General features: G+C 49.7%; 5 protein-coding genes across 5 annotated transcripts; 2 read left to right on the plus strand and 3 right to left on the minus strand.

Annotated features, from left to right (window-relative positions):
- Positions 1-1,609: 1,609 nt before the first annotated feature.
- Positions 1,610-4,493, plus strand: STEHIDRAFT_163401 (uncharacterized protein; the record flags this gene model as incomplete). The annotated part of the gene is made up of 12 exons (XM_007311080.1): positions 1,610-1,616; positions 1,668-1,973; positions 2,043-2,417; positions 2,472-2,701; positions 2,757-2,807; positions 2,861-2,884; positions 2,938-3,265; positions 3,333-3,403; positions 3,463-3,480; positions 3,541-3,664; positions 3,721-4,325; positions 4,398-4,493. 12 exons carry the CDS (start codon positions 1,610-1,612, stop codon positions 4,491-4,493), a joined length of 2,235 nt encoding a protein of 744 aa, XP_007311142.1.
- A 2,139-nt stretch (positions 4,494-6,632) lies between these two features.
- Positions 6,633-6,782, minus strand: STEHIDRAFT_25324 (uncharacterized protein; the record flags this gene model as incomplete). The annotated part of the gene is made up of 1 exon (XM_007310965.1): positions 6,633-6,782. A coding segment is annotated over one exon (150 nt), but the record flags the coding sequence as incomplete, so codon positions are not given.
- Positions 6,783-8,874: 2,092 nt separating this feature from the next.
- On the minus strand, positions 8,875-9,239 carry STEHIDRAFT_43995 (uncharacterized protein; the record flags this gene model as incomplete). Its single annotated transcript, XM_007310977.1, has 2 exons — positions 8,875-8,952; positions 9,033-9,239. Coding segments are annotated over 2 exons (285 nt in total), but the record flags the coding sequence as incomplete, so codon positions are not given.
- A 2,353-nt stretch (positions 9,240-11,592) lies between these two features.
- STEHIDRAFT_116313 (uncharacterized protein) lies at positions 11,593-12,261 on the plus strand (the record flags this gene model as incomplete). Its single annotated transcript, XM_007311081.1, has 2 exons — positions 11,593-11,664; positions 11,716-12,261. 2 exons carry the CDS (start codon positions 11,593-11,595, stop codon positions 12,259-12,261), a joined length of 618 nt encoding a protein of 205 aa, XP_007311143.1.
- Positions 12,262-14,792: 2,531 nt separating this feature from the next.
- Positions 14,793-15,367, minus strand: STEHIDRAFT_69001 (MFS general substrate transporter; the record flags this gene model as incomplete). The annotated part of the gene is made up of 2 exons (XM_007310981.1): positions 14,793-15,134; positions 15,191-15,367. 2 exons carry the CDS (start codon positions 15,365-15,367, stop codon positions 14,793-14,795), a joined length of 519 nt encoding a protein of 172 aa, XP_007311043.1.
- Positions 15,368-16,636: the final 1,269 nt, after the last annotated feature.

The raw sequence follows: 16,636 nt of genomic DNA on the forward strand, positions 1-16,636 counted from the left end.
TGTGTCCCATAGTGTAAAATGTACAGCTCCCATTTTATGATGAAACATTTTCTGCACTTCTTTATCTACCCTTAGACTGACGCAAATGTCAGTGTCGAGGCTTTGGTCCACATTCTTTGACTATGTGGCTCATGGTGCCACACTGTGACTCACCGTGACTGTTTGGATAAGACAAACAACTTTCCGCGCGCACAGAAAAACACCGCCTCGGGTTTCATATGCAAACGACTGTAATCCAGAACAACCGCATCGGGCGCAGGCAACCGGCTGTAATGGGAAGGACCCCGAAATCCAATGTGGGATGAGCGATAGAATGCAAACTGGTACACAACGTGAGTACCGTCCTAAATTACAATCCACCTCGACGGTAGACACGTCCCACATTCCATTCCGGGTACACACTCTGGTGCGCTCATACCATCTTCACCTACTTCTCGTTCACATGCCGAATAACATTACCATCGAACTGGAGCACCCGGTCGATGCATACGACGTATTTGCAGGTTACGGTATGGAAGCCGAGAGGCCAGTCGATGCCCGGGGGACGTCGTGAGAGATACCGCAAGATGTCTTTCGTTAATGAGAATATCTCTGAGGAGGTAAGCGGGAAGACTCACGTATCCTCTCGTCTCCTTATTGGGACTCGGCAGCTGGATACTCACTTCGACGTAAATGCGAGGGACTGATATTGAGGGGCGTGGAGGTGCCACGGATGAGGCCTGCGATGGTGGGACAGTAAGACGCTAGGAGTAGGTAGAGAACTTGTCCGGCCACGATTTGAGAGGGTTTCGACGAGATCGTATTCAACTGGTTTCACTAGCTATCCTTTCATACAAACCAACCCCATTTCAATTCAATATCAAGCGCCAAGTGGGAAAATGCGATGTGAGAGAGAAAGGGAAGAAGAAGGTGCACCGTCGTAAAGTTCAACGTCCCCGGATCCGTGCCATTAGCCCAAGTCGACTAATTCCCTATCTACCACTCAAACGACTGTAAAACATGGATGTATTGGTCGCGCGTGGAGAAGTCGTCGGTGCTGTGGTTCGCCATCATGGAGAGCACGAAGGAGAAGAGGAGATGGAGCCGTGGGGGAGTTGTCGTTGGTGGGTTCATCGCTTCAGGGTGATTGGTTGAGGGTGTTGCAGCGCCACACGAGGCAGCAGGTTCCCCAAGTCCTTCCGGACCGTATCGCGCTCTGATCCTGACAGAGCAACCTTCTTCCATACCCAAATCGAAACGCTCGCGGACAGTTCGTTCCTCGCCGTGCATCCCAGAGTCGAAAGGGACTTGATTCACCGTCAACGCCATCCGACAGATCCATGCCAATCATGCACGCTCACAACGCCATCGATTAGACCCTCCTTCCTTCACCATTTTTTCTGGAGAATCCCTTCTTCCCCAATTCTCGAACCCGCCTCCTAGCTTGATTTAACTCCCACCTTGTAATCGGCTGGTTCCCTAATCCGAATAGGGTAAGTAGCTCGTACATCCCATTCGTCACTTCCCTCCTGCCCAACTCCTGCCACTGGTTTAAGCCTTCTGTGTTTCTTTGTAGAACTGGAGCATATTCTTTCGTCAAGTTGAGCGGATTGAAGGTTATCTAGTCACAATGGCCGGTGAGTTATTGCTGTGATCAGGATTGAACAAACATTGACGGCCGATGACAGTACACGACAGTGACGAAGAGACTGCCTCAGAAGCTTCGTATGGAAATGAAAGGAGTGGCCTCAGCATCAGTCACAGCCAGGGAGAACCAGATCCAAAGTGTATCCGACCTTTCCACCAGTTGATCGCCAAGCCTCTTGTTCATGAGCATTTCTTCGTTTTGGTAGCTCATGCTCTCAGGTTATCACGTTTAGATGACCGTACCAGCGACGACTCGAACTCGGACGATCTATATGGTGGAGCACCCCTACGCGAACGCTCAATACCACCGGATCTATGGCCAAGAACACCCTCTCCAGTACCTACTTGTATGTTCCACCCCATTGTGCTTTCATTCTTGTCACTAACATCCTTGTCTTCGATTCTTGCACCCTCAGCCATCAATCCTGTATCACCTGGGCTTTCCGGACATGAGCGTGAGGACGAGCGGAATTTGATGTCAAGTAAGAGGACGAGTGTTCCGAAGGTTGCTCCAACAGAAGTGGCAAACGATGAAGAGAGCGATGAGGAAGAAGCCTGTTTGGAAATTCCCAGTGCGTCATCAGACACACACCGCTACAGACTACCTACTACCGTGTTATCTGTCCACATGCCTGGGCCATACTCGGATGAGGTGGAAGGAGATGTTCCAGCTATGGATGCCAAGATGCTTGACGAGTGGAGGGAGCGTGAGGACAGGCTGTTGACTGTTGATGACATGAACAATGTTGTCTCTGCTCTCATCAAGTGGGATGGCTTAAATTACGAATCAGGTTAGTCCCACAGATACATAGATATTTCTTGCATACACTCATAATTTTGGGAAGCGACATGGGTTGTGCCTCCCCACTCTGGAGAACCGAGTTACCCTAGCTATGTCTGTGCATTCACAAAATTTGTGGAGTCTCAGTCTGTGCACGTCAGCAAAATGTCGATAACACATGCCGCCATCTACGATGCTCGACCAAAGGGTGGGTTCATGCAAAAATATGTCTTTCGGGATGGCATGCAACCAGACCTGGGTCAAAGCCCGGATTTGAAGCTCACAGAACCTGAGGTAAGCCCCGATTGTCTTATAGAGATAAAGCCTAGCTCACTATTACTATGTTTAGATGGACCAATTGAACTCCCTATGTGATAAGTGGTTTGACCTTCAACCATGTGTAAGGATATCTACTGCTTCCGTATTGTTAAAGAGGTTAACAATGCCAGATAGATTTTTCCTCATAATCGGGTGCCTGTACGTATGGTACCACTTTCTAATGATTCATCTGCGGCTGATGTATGCCACAGCAAAAGACTATCTCCACTTTCATAGGGCATATAGTCAAGACGTGGGGTTCTAGCCCTGTTCTTATCATAGCACTGGACTCCGCCATTGTGCATTGGCTGGAGACATTTGCTCAATGGGCACCTAACCTTCGTGTCATTCCCTTTGTCGGCAGCCAACAGGGTCTAGAATTAATCAAAACATATGAAATACAGCACACAAAGCCTATTCCTAGCACAACCGGTCTCAAGTTTCATGTTCTAGTTACCACACATGACATTGCAATTTCAGAGACATTTACCCCGATTGCCCAAAATGTGGCCCGCTGGGAGGTCTTAATTATGGATCATGGTCAGCAGTCTTAGCTTATTCTTCTGCAAATCTCTTTTGCCTAATCTTAGCCTCTTCTTCCATGTAGTCCCGAATGACGACAACATTATCAAAAGGGTGAAGACACTAAAAGCATTCCATTGTGTGACCTTGACAGAAGTACGCATATATATTGAATAATTACCGCTTACTTTGTTTTTGATGCCTAACCTCTCAAGGTCTCGAATCCATCACAGGTGTGCTCCCTGATATTTAAACAGTACTTTCGTGACTGATATCTCCATTCCACGTTCCAGCAGCCACCGGAAAGTTCCACCCCCATCGATATGACTATTGGCATGCTCCCTCGAAAGCAACCCAAGATGGGCAGGGAGAAGCGAAGAGTGAAGGATTCCCGGAAGACTTCCAGTCAGTGCACTAGTAAGTTCGACAGTGGGCAATGATGTTCCATGAATTCACCCACAATTTCGTAACAGCGGAGGAGGACGAGATTTTGCCATGGGGTGGAGCCTCGAGTAAATTGATAGACAACAAAGAACAGGACGGACGAAGGCGTCGCACGTTGGCCCCTACTTCATCCGAGTCGTCAGTGTCACCATCGGCAACCTCAGCCCCTGCATCGACATCCCTTGTCCGTCCCTCGATCAAGACAGTCATCAATCCTCCGAGTTCATCTGAGTCCGATCATGTACAGTATCGGTTGGATACATATACAGGTATAAAGGCGAAAGAGTACACCCAGGAGGGCTTCTACGATCCTAACATGTTTGCAGCAGTGTCATTTGATTCTGGTTCTCAAGAGGACGTGTACCAACCCACGGGCACCCTTATACTCATAGGCAAAGTTGATAACCATACCGCAGCCCATTCCACACCCAAACCTCTGGCTACCGTCGTTCCCATAGACCACTACTGCCTCCAACATTCTCCAACACGCTTCTCATTTTCGGAGTGCAAGAATCTCAAGAGGCGAGACTTTTACATATCCATCTTTGGATACTTTCAAGGCCAGAAGCTCGGTCCACTCTTCGGGGTATTGATCAGCCATCTGTATAACTTCGAGAAATCTCACGGTTTTGAGGTGATTTTTTGTCCTTCGTCGTATTGATCTCGGAGCTGATTTGTCCCTTATGAAGCAATGCCCCAAGACTAGTGTTGGGCGGGCTCGGGCCGGGCTCAAAGCCCTGGGCTTGGGCCGGGTACAGGTAGGCTTGGGCTTCGTAGGATGGAGGCCCAAGCCCTCGATTAAGGCTTGGGCTGGGCCAGGCCGGGCTTAGGCTAAAGCCCGGGTTTATAGCAGAGAGATGAGTTCATGAAAACATGTCGTATAGTTCTGCACTGAGCTTGAGCTCAAACTGTACCACATCAGCAAGGCCGCATCTGGCTAAACCTAGCTATTTCGGTCTATTCGGTCTCCCGGGAGACATGAATAGATCCTTTGACAGCATCTATTCATCATAGACCTGCCTTTAGCTAGACATGGTTGGATTCTGGTACAGTCGCGGACAAGCAAAGTCAACAAAAAATATTATTTCCATAACCGCTCGTGAGAATTCCTCCAAACTTTGGGATCAGACACCGTTTGAGAAAAGGAGTCGATTGGCGATTTTTCCACGGTTTTTGAAACAATTTTAGGGTCCCGTCAAATTTTTGGAGGTTTTGAACAACGTTGTGTACCCCTTTTGGGGTCATCATGAGGCAGTTGGCACCCGAACTCTGTCCGATTGAGGAAGCGAACGAAGAAAACCTCCCTAGATAGTTTCTGGTTCGTCAAATGGAAGAATCACTGTGATCCGGTCGTCCCAGCGTTGGTAGGGATGCCGTACTTCGGCAATGAATTTTGGCCGAACCGCTCGTGAAATTTCTTTCAAACTTCGGGATCATAACCCTCTCCTCAAAAGGAGTTGATTGGCACATTTCCCACGATTTTTGAAGCAGAATCAGGGGTACGGCCAAATAAGTTTTGGGGGTATAGCACCCCAAACCCCCCTTTTTTGGACGAACTACACATGGGATTTCCCCAAGAAATAATCCTGAGCTTCCCCTCACCGAGATCTATTGTTTCCGCCATTCATCGGAAGTTGCCCAACATTTACATAAATTTGTCGAGTTTGCCTGTCCGCGACTGTAGACGCAGGATAGATGGCGGTAGAGCACGATAGTCCGCGAGGTTTATCATGTCGTGGATCATGCCATGGAGCCCGATATGTTTCACTCGGACTGCTCAGTTTGGGTGGGAAATTTCATTGCATTGCAAATATACATGGTAACTACTCGAACAAACTGACTTTACGCTAATGTATGGGTGACATGAACCAATGCAAACCAACGCAAACCTCTCGAATGGACTCCATGTGTAGCGAAGTGGCTTTGTCTCGGGATCTACAAGATGTCGGCCTATGAAATCTAAATCTAACAGCGCACAGAAATTAGTCACATAAATAAGCATCCCCAAAAGCAGAGAAGGGACTCACGAAAAAGTAGGAGACAAGTGCCGAGCAAGCAACCTGTCTATCTGAAACGCAAACGAAGACGTCAGTGTAAGAAGTAAATAGGATAGGACTGATGCGGGGAAGCCTCTCACCTTGTGCGACTTAACGCCGTAACGGCCCCTCAATGACCGTTGAAAGTTGGCGGGTCACAGGGCGGGTAAGAGCAGGGTATAAGCTAAAATAAATATAGCCATGTCAGTCGGATCAGTTGTCGCAAAGGAGGGCACGACTTGGGCACGACTCGCCTGGTATGTTCTGCTACGGGATTTTCTGCAACCCCGACCCGTGAGGTTTCCGCTGGGTCCCGTCCATTGGTGTCGAGTTCCAGTCGTGTGCGAGTGCCCTGTCGATGATCCTGGTACCAGTGCACGAAAAAAAGGGATTCGAGGAAGAGGGGTGCAGGAAGAAGATGAAAACAAGGATTGAAGCGCCGAGGGGAAACTTCAAGAGAGCCTGATGCGTGAGAGAAATCAACAACGAAGGAGCGCAGGGAGCTGTTGAGGGCAGGTGTCCGAGTCTTGCCTTGACAGCCTTTGACAGGCCGCGGAATTTTGATTTCTTCACATGTCATTCAAGACTCGGACAACCATCTATTCGCGCTATATCGGTCTATCAAACTTTGAAGCATCGAGAGCGCCCTACGGGTATAGAGCGAGAAGAGTGCCTAGACCAGAATAGACTGAAAAGTTAGGTTTAGGCAGATGCAGTCTTGCTGATGCAGTACCATCCTCCTCGCAGTCACTATCTAAATTAATTACTAGATCAATGGAACCATCGCCGTTATCCCTCTCCCCCGTTGCCTCTGTCGCCGCCTCTATGTCCGCACTCAAGATCTGCTCCTGGAGAACAGATGAGGGTGGTGGCTCTCGTATAATGAGCTCTGACCGCAAGGTACACTTCAAAACCTGAAGAGCCTCGACAATATCGCCCTGAAGTCGATTGCGCAGCTTGGTTATGGTGAGCCCCGCACTCGAGAATGCACGTTCACTCGACACCGAGGAAGCCATGATCGCAAGGTGGTCGCGTGCAATAGCGGCCCATACAGGACCCAAACGGGTAGCGTTGAGCTAAGCCACCCCGGACAAAAATAAGAATTGTGGATCTATCTGCGAGAGAGGGAATTATAAGACGTACACCCCACCAGCTGACCAGGCTCATTCCTTCGGGAATCTCGTCGTCAACATTGATGTATTGGTTCCATGACCGCTCCCATGCAGGAATGGATGCAGATTGCGTTGAAGCACCCGCGGAACCGGTAGGTTGATTCTCGTCGTCATCAGAGTCTGCGAGGAGTCTTCGAACTTTCTTGCCATGGTGGGGAGCCTTGCGGATAGGCGCGTGGTCAAGGCTACCGTGTACTTCGACATAGTAGTCCTTGAACTTCGGAGATGATGAGCGGACATGAATATGGTACATGAAAGAAAGTGAGTGCAACTCACAACAGTCTGGACGAGTGAGAAGGCTTCCTTCTGAAGGTCATCGTCCCAGTGCTTCTTGAAATATTGAAACTTCTGCGAAGGATCAATGACTATAGGATATCAGTGGCAACCCAGTACGATAAGGGGAGAAGATAGGCATACCCATGCTGACCAAAGGTGCCGCGCTACAAGACGTCAGATCATAATAATCCTTCAAGGTTTCGCACCCAGCCTCGAGGCCGTCCTGGTGTTGTGCATATTTCGGAAGCGTAAGGCGGCCGCTCCATTTACGGTGAAGACTTTCCAGGGCGGGGATAGCATTTGCAAGCGACGGGTATTTCTCTGCAGAGAAAGCTTGCTGTGCTTCGTCAGCGCACTGGAATAGATACATCAGCTCCATTGCACGGATGATATACTTGGTGAGAACACTTACTTGAAGAAGCGATGCCACCATCTTTACCTCTTGCCAATCTGCGTCAGTCATGCGCAGCTTCTCGAGCGGTCCCTTGGTTTTGGAGTTCTTGCGCGCCTCAAAGATGATATCCTCAAGAAACTTATCGACAGCCTAAGATATAAATCCGTCAGCAGACTATCATTGAAATATATGAACAGATTGAACGTACGTCGCGAAGCTTGTACGCTCGTATGAGCATCATGTACGTGGACGACCAACGGACAGGCATGTCGAGGAGAAGGGTCAAGATCTTGTTCGAGATCTCCGTAAATTCTTCATCTTCTGCGACCTTCTCGGACGTTGTGGCGGGCGTTGTGGCAGAAGGCGTCGACTGAGCAGCCTTCGATAGTGTCACTTGCGCGGTACGGAAGATTTCCTTTCTTTTGCTTGATGAACGTTCCTGTGAACATATAAATATTCAGCCATCAAGAATGCATACAGATGTAGATATTGATTTACCTTCGCCGAAAGAGCACGGACCAGTCCGATGACGTCTCTTTTGTCTTCGGAAGCAGCAGTGGTGGGCTCATGCGCATCGGGTTCAGCAGGGTTGTAATACTTTGCTGAACTCTCCTTCTTGAGAAATGCTTGGACGGCGAGGTTGATAACGTGTGCAAGGCAACTAGAGCTGCAACAATATATCCAATCAAAACAAAGATAATGAACCGTGCAAGGGAGTGACTGACCGTATGCGACGATGATCGGGGTTCCATGTCTTGCCTGTAGTTTTTTCGACCAAACGCGCGAACTCCTTCATCATTGTGCCATTATTTGAAGCGTTATCGCAGGTAATCCATCCAACCTGAGCATGATAGTGTATCAGTATGTGGCATATCTGAGTTGGCTACGACAAAGCAAAACCACGAACCTTGTGGACAATTCCGATGCGCAAGTTAACCTTGAATAAAGCATGTGCAAGACGAACACCATGGTGTGCGTTATTGACTCGCACAAACCCAATGAGAGCGCCCTTCAGCACCCACATGCCATTCTCGTCCTCTTCTACCCAATGTGCAGTCACTGCAAAGTAACCGTCGACGTTTGACGCCTGATACGCATCACAGGTCTCCGATGCTCGGCCTTTCACCTTGTCGCTCTATTCACATACGGTCAAAGGTCATGTTTCAGTTATAAGCTACTAGCGAAGGACAGACACGAGAGTGTAGATAGAGTAGAGGATGGACTTACATTTAGATGCTGTTTCAACCATCGAAGATGCGCTTTGAAGCGATCAATGACCCTCTTCCGAGTGTACTTGCGATTCGGTATCTTGACACCGTTCTTAGTACGGGCGGCGATCGCGATCATTTCCTGGTACTTTGGGTGGTCAAACACGCTCAGCGGCTGGTAAAAATAGATCATCAATATTACATCCGACAGATTAAGAAGTGAGAGGAAAATAAGGAGACCAAAGACAGACAAACCTGGTCAGTGGCGATAGTCCAGTCAATGGCTGCATCACCGAACACATCGTCGCTGTAGGCGGGCGGAGGTGTCTCAATTGGCCTTGTGTAGGCGTCGAGCGTGCTTTGATCCAGAGTTGCAGCAGAAGAGTGAGCGGCTTTCTTTCGTGCAGAGGTATCCTCAGGTAGCATGGACTCAAAGCCGGTCTTCTTGCACCATGAGCGATACGCATGCTAGATAGCAATTAATGAGAACACATAATAGTCTGAGAGGATATGAAAGATACAAAACACGTACCGGGTGCTGGCTCTGCATGTGACGGCGACACGTCGAGAGATCACTCACGCGCTCGACATTTGCGAGGCGCTTTTCTCTGCAAGAATAGAACATGAGAGGTGCACTAAATGATGGAACGAGAGGCTGAACTTACTTGCAAAGAACACAGTCGAGGTACTTTCGTACCACACCCTTAGTGTCTGTACGAGTATGTGAGTTGTTGAAAAAGTGCTTAACGTCGGCACTAGGATTCTTCTTCTTCTCTACAGTGTCGCCGAGTTCAGCCGATATGTGGGCAAGGTCAGCAAGCAGGCCGTTGATGTCGGTCTGGTCAGGATCGGGAGGAGCTGTGGTTGGTTTTGCCTTGGACTTCCCTGGAGGTAGTAAGGCGGAGGAACATTGAGTGATATGCACGCAAATAAAACAAACCAAAGACTTTCTGAGCCAGTCAATCGCTTGACAATCGGAGGTGTTTGTTCAACAGGGTCCACATCCGTGCAGCTCACGCGTGAGCTGCACAGATGTGGTGTCCGGGAACTCGGATACCAGCCGGTGCCACTGTGGCCCAAAGCCCACATGTGGGCTAATGCAAGTGGCACAAAATGTTCGTGTAACGACTGCCCGTGCAAGTCTGTGATCATAAAGCACGTACCTTTTGCTGCCTTTGATGCTGCCTTTTCCTGCCGGTGAAAGGCTTTGAGAGCAAGGCGGCGCTCATGCCGATTTGGGCGTTGAGCATTCAATGATGAAGGGCCGGCTCCTGAATCTGACTCAGAGTCAGCATTAGACACTTCCTCTTCGCCCTCGTCACTTGATCCGTGTATGGTAGTATAGTCCTAAGTAGTGGATCTTCAGCCATAAACAGAAAACAGATAGATGACATAGGGAACACACCTCATCATCGTCCACTTCTTCAACATCAACGTTCCGGTTCTTTCGCTTGAGAGAGTTGGCTTCAGACAGATTGGTAGTCGTCTTGTTTGCCGGGAGACTGATTGAGCATAAGTGAGTGGACAGAGAAATAGACAGAGTCTATGAAAGCGTACAGCTTGTCGACCAGCACATTCTGTGGCCCGGCATCCTCACTCGCCGCATTTCCGACTGCCTGGGATGAGCTAGACAAACGTCCCATGGCACATCAGTCAAACGAAAGAAGACCAGGTCAAATCCACAGACACACCTTTTCCCGTTTTTTGCAGAGCTCAGATGCTCTTTCAGAGATGACTTGGTGTTCTTGTTTGCCTTCGAAGCACTGATACATCTGTCAACGCCTGCAAACTCCGATGTGATACATGACAGCGGACATACCTTGAGTTTACAGCATCTCCACTCTCCGCTTCAACAGCACGGGGTGCCCGTTTTCGGTTGCGAGACCCTTCGAGAATGAGTTCAGGGTTTGGTTGGTCTCGAGGGCGGCGAGGGAGAGACGCTGAAATTTTCCCAGGTGCTGAGGCCTCATCATCAGACAAGTTCTCACCGCTTGGGGGCGGCGGGGCCGGCACTCCTCCTTTGGGCATGGGCGCCTCGTCACCTTCTGAGTTATACCATTGCATGTCCGAGGCGTCTTTGTAGGATCCATCCTTGTTGAGCGCAGGATTATCGTCAGCCATTGTGATGTGTGCCGACAAGTGTGATGGTCAAAGTCAAGCAAGAAATTTTGTCAGGGCACCGGCACTAGCCCCACGAGTTAAACATTTCGAATTCCTATAGTAGTGCAATTGACGGTCGGCGCCCGGCAGCGGCTCCGTAGAAAGGCCACTAAGTATGTGCACAGTCCCCAGTTGAACATCAGATAGACGAGTCGTGCATAGAATAACAAGCCTTTAGACAGCAGTAAGTTAATCCATGTTCACCACATCCAGTCACCATTTAACTAGACCCTGAGTGTTGTGTAAAGCTGACTACTGAGGCGAAACACATGGTTGACGGTCATGTTGTACGTTGCACAAAACTCAGATAAGTATACCGTTAATGTATTTTGGGAGTCAAAGAGCTCCGGACTTGAATGTGTATATCCAGAGGAGAGCCGAGCTTGGTAAAGATTATGATTGGCATGTGCAAGAAAAGTGATCAGACCGCCAATCAAAATCACCTTAGTGTCGACGTGCATGGGGATGCAAGTTCGGCCACAGTCGGCACTTGCATGGTTCGAACCGGCAACCTCTTGGCTAGCGCACGAGCCTGGTTTCAGGCCCAGCCACTAGTCAACAAGGACATTGTCTGGAATGCCGTATAAGCAATTTATATACATTAGTTTTCCACCTATGAAGCCCGAGCTTTCGGGTCAGGCTCAGGCCTCAGCAGATGCAGGCCCGAGCCCAAAGCCCACATAGAAAGCGGGCTGGGCTCGGGTCAGGCCTCCCATATTCGGGCTGGGTTTGGCCGGGCTTGGGCTTTTGAGCCCGGCCTAGCACAACACTACCCAAGACTTTGGGCGGAGAGAACTACCGACATCCAGAGATTTCTAGATGGATCAAGACAACGTCTATCACCCCGCACTTCAAACTCCTTGATTTCGAAGAATCCTGGTGGAAATGGTGGTGTACAGTCCAGCCACAGGGGCGCCCAACTAGAGACGGTCGTCCGTGCTTTCAGGAGAACAACCAGTTCGAATGGGAGGAGCTCGACATATGGGGGTCGAAAGGCGTGCTTCTTGTCGTCTTGGCTCTTGCATGGTGGGGTAAAGCGCCTAAGGAAGCTGAGGGCGATACGGCCCAGAAATGTTTGTGGCAGGATGCCGTCCGGGATGTGGCTTGGGTTTTGTGGGAATTGGAGGCGATGCTATCGTTAAAGAGGGGCTTAGAGATAGAAGAAGAGAGCGAGATCACTCGATCGCGGAGTGCAGAAAAGCGCAAGGCTCAGGAGGGAGATCTGGAGAAGCTACACCCAAAACGTATACGACAGATGCATCCAGTAAACGGTTACATGAACTTACCATCAACTCCAGTTTCGCAACAGTTTCGCCTCACATGAGCCCCTCTCGTACCGGTTGACCTTGCATACTCACCCCTCCGTGCCGCATCTCTTCTCTCTACACTATCTCAAACGGTCTCATTCCTCCTCTATGCCTTGTCTTCTTATTGCATTTCGCCGCTCGCTTAATATCCATTAATTAGGCTGCTTGCCTCGTTTTCTCCGTTCTTGGTTGCGAAGGTCGTAAGGAATGATTATTCAACCTTTGAAGTTGCCTAAGCCGCCGCGGCCTGCAGCGGCGCTCCTCATCGTCTACAGGTATCCAGTTGCACAGATTTTGACATTCAAGTTGCAGCCACTGCGCATCATTACTATACTTGCATCCAATCTCCTATTTGGCTTGCTTTCCATGTAACGGTCACGGAGGGCTCAGCACTAGTCTCGCTGGCGGCGCTACATAACTTTCTTGCGCATACCGACTGAAACCCAGACCTCCTCCCTCGTTCCATCGCTCAATCTAGAACTAATCCTCTCTTATGAGCTAAAGAAAGTGCCTAGCCATCTTCTGCACCGTTCGACAGTGGAAGAACTGCTGGCCGCTTCTAGAATCTGTGCCGATGGTGAAGGATTTGAGGTGGCAGTCGATTTGTAAAACACATGTCATCCAGATGCAGGGAATCAGATAGTGCGCAGTAATATTATGTTGAACGATGGCAGTCGACATGTCTAAGTCAGCATCGTAACAAAGGGCGGATAGGAAGAGACGGACCCGCAACTCAACAATGAACGTAGTGAATCCCGTTACAGAAATTTCGATACGTCGGACACGACCATCCCGGGAAAGACGTAGGGGGTGTCTTAGATGTACATTGAGTCATATTTGCGATGCTCTGGGCTCATATCGGAATTGTTGGATTTTCGTGAGGAAGTGAGTGAGCGGCACGAAAAGGGAGGAGAGTTGCAATCACGCTGAGTGGTGAGACTGGCTCGTGTTAGGGCAACTCGATGCCCCTACGAGTACTGTATTCACTTGTATTTATAGTACTGTACAAATGTATCTAGAATATTCTACAATTGTCCTGACTGTGGCACAGCCAGTGGAGTGGCTGACTCAGCCTGACCGTGGAAACCTCGCGAAAGGCCTCGCAACGTCGAGCTGCACAAGCTGATTTCCGACAGGAATAAAACAAAAATAAATAAAGAAAGTAAAAGCACGCACCATAAGACGTCAATCCCGCGCTCCCACACAAATACTGCACCACCAAAATCCCCCACATCCCCCACCCCAGCCCATCCGCACCTTCCTCACCATCCCTACTCCGACCACCACCACTTATCAAACCCAATCTCCCTCTCTCCCCCAACACCGCATAACACGCCCAAACACCCACCATGATCCGCATACCCCAGAAATGCGCCGTTCTCGGCCCTACTCCCGCCGAAGAACGATCCATGAGGTAGGGAAAGAGGAACCAGATGGAGAGGACGTTGAGGAGTTCGAAGGAGGCGAGGGTTAGGCCGATCGTTGAGGGTTGGAGGTTTAGGCCGCCGTTCGGGTTGGTAAAAGATGAGGTTTGATTATTTGAGAACGATGAGATTGCATTCAGCGCGGAGGCGGGGGAGGATGAGGTGGTCTTCGCGAGAGTGGTCGTGGAAGGCGTAGAAGCGAATAGAGGGAAGAGCACTTGATGTGATTGGTCGAGAAAAGCGAGGAGTGTGTATGACGAGAGCTGGACGATGAGTCTTCGGTTTTTGAAGATTTGGTGGAGGGGATGTTCTTGATCGTATCGTTCGTGAATTTCGGGAAGAGGTGGTGTGGCGGTGGCGCGAGTCAAATGAGTATACGACGAGGAGAGCGTGGATGTGGCGTCGTAATAGATGGACGAATTGGATCAGGACGGGCAAGAGGCGGTCGGGATCATCCGACACGCCAACAACTTCGTGCACGGATGTGGTACGTAATCACCCCATATCTGGAAGTTTGTGGTACGCTGTGGCGACCACCCAGCCTTTGTCGTGGACCACCCCTCTGATGTAAAGTAAAAAACAAGGTCAGGAATAAGTCTGTATTCGTGCTTCAATGCTTTTAGCATGATAACCGACAGGTCTGTCCCTCCAAACTTTGCAAAAGCAATGTGGCGTAGAATAACTCGATATTCGGATCACTCTGGCACGTGCCAGAACTTCCTGAAAAGGGAGAGATGACGTACCACATCCAGGCATGATCCGGCGTGCTGGATTTCAATCCCGAACGCCTCTTGAGGACGGGAAGAGGAGAGTACTGCGTTCGTCTTGATGATCAACCTGAGATGGTACTTCGATATCGACGGGCTTCGTGAGGGTATCGTCGTCGGATGATTTGAGAGGCGAGGTCTACACTGACACGGGCGAGATGGAACAAGAATTGGGGAGGATTGCGTACCTCTCGTAGTCCTATGACGTTTACAATGAAGACGACGAAGGTGATGAAGCTCGCAACGGCACATGGCAGAAAATAGGGATTCCGGATGAAAAAGTCCGATTTCGCGAATGACCGAGCGAATCGTTGTGCCGGTCTTGAAGGCATACCCCCAATAAAAGGTCTGTACCAACTATTTTTCAGCACGAGCAGCATAAAACCCAAGACAATATACGCACCCTACGACAGCACCAAAGGTCCAGATGAGCGGAATTGCCCTGAACGCACTCTCCCGATTCCCCTCGTCGGTAACCTCATTCAACACGGTCTTCGCGATCCCTAATGAGCCGTTGAAGCATCCCTGAAAGAATCGGCTGATGACGATAACGTAGAAGTGCGGAGTAGAGCCGAAGGGGAGTATGGAGATTGAGAGGCCGAAGAGGCCGACGAGGAGGATGGGACGACGGCCGTAGCGGTCGGATAGACGGGCGCAGAGGACGACGGAGAGGGATTCGCCGATGTAGAACACCGATTCCTGAATATGACTTAGTTCAGAGGAGAGAACGAGTAGAACAAAAGAAAGGGACGTACGATGATCCCGTTGTAGTAGCCCGTTTTTGTCTCGTCACCTCCCGTGATTCTGGACTCGCGGATGAAGGCATTGACAAAGGGGTCGATGACGGTGGCGCAGAGCGGTTCTGTCCAGAGTATGAGTACCATAAGCCATATCTCGCGAGGGAGTGAGGACCGTGTCGGTATGGTGGCCATTTTTGTCTGACGGGGGAGAGAAGGGGGACGGCGAGGGGGTGGCTGAAAAAAGTCGTGCCTTTAGAGAGCATGAGGAGACCGTAAACACCGCTGCTATCCTCCGGTAGAGCAAGAGCATTCAGGGACGCGAAAAGCGTTCAGCGCCGTCTACATAGCCACAATAAAATGCAAGATAAGCAGGAGTGACAAGTTGCACAATGTTGAATCGACAAACGCCGGGCATTCAGAGAACAGGGCGGGTCGAAATACTGTGGACCTTGGAAAGGTTTGTTTCGTCATGCAACGAAGTATGTAGAGCAGAATAGTGAAGATAACCATAGGATAAACGAGAAACTAGCAAAGGCTCCAGCGCTGCTCGAGCAGACTTTGCAGATGACATGACGGTCCAGGTTCGTTTGTCCTTCCCGATGTGGATGTTTCTCTAACGCGTTGCCACGTGTTCAGAGGTTGGTACCAAGCCCCCCCTGCCCACCAAGATTCGCAATTCCGAAAGCAATAATGATCGTACCACCGTCGTGAAAGACTCTATAAACTTTGTCAATGGAGAAGAGTCATATACAAAAGAGAGAAAGAAAATACCATGCAAACTCACCGATCGCGGGGGAATTTTGTGATTTCCCCGCCAAATCGGCCTCCGCCACAACCTTTGAAGTTGTGAGCTCATTTCGGCGCCGTTCGCGGAGTTCTTGGCTGCGATAGGATGCATTAGTGCATTTGAGTCTGATAGGATACCAAAAACAAGATGTACCACACAAAGCCATGAACGCGGGGCGGGGAGGCTGGAACGGCGGCTCCCCAGCTACGAAGTCAGATTCCGACCACAAAACACGAACGCATAGCTCGCGTCCTGGCGAAATATAATGAAGAGCATCATGTCAGTACCATTTGATATGAGGAATGAAAGAACACCGACCTTTTTGGGAGGCGTGCCATGGGTAGGGGTCCAAATCGGCTTGAAATCGGCGCGATTTGAACTTAGCCTAGTTTCCCACGCTCGACTCCGTACTTGCTGCTCGCCGTTCGCGACGACGCCGGGGCCTTTCTCCATGGTTTTTGTTTTGCATGTGATACCGCATGGATAAACGAGTATTCTGAGCCTAAATGCAAGAGAAACGGCGCACAAATGAGTGCAAGAAGCCGAAGGTCCCAATAGAGGGTTAATTGGACACTTACCTTCAAGAAGCAGGTCTCGTTTGACCACGACGGAGGCGTTTCTGATGAAACAAAAACACAATATCTCAGTCACCATACCAATTAATCGTTGAGTCT

This window comes from Stereum hirsutum (genome assembly GCF_000264905.1).
Source record: "Stereum hirsutum FP-91666 SS1 unplaced genomic scaffold STEHIscaffold_23, whole genome shotgun sequence".
In the NCBI taxonomy this organism is placed as follows: domain Eukaryota; kingdom Fungi; phylum Basidiomycota; class Agaricomycetes; order Russulales; family Stereaceae; genus Stereum; species Stereum hirsutum.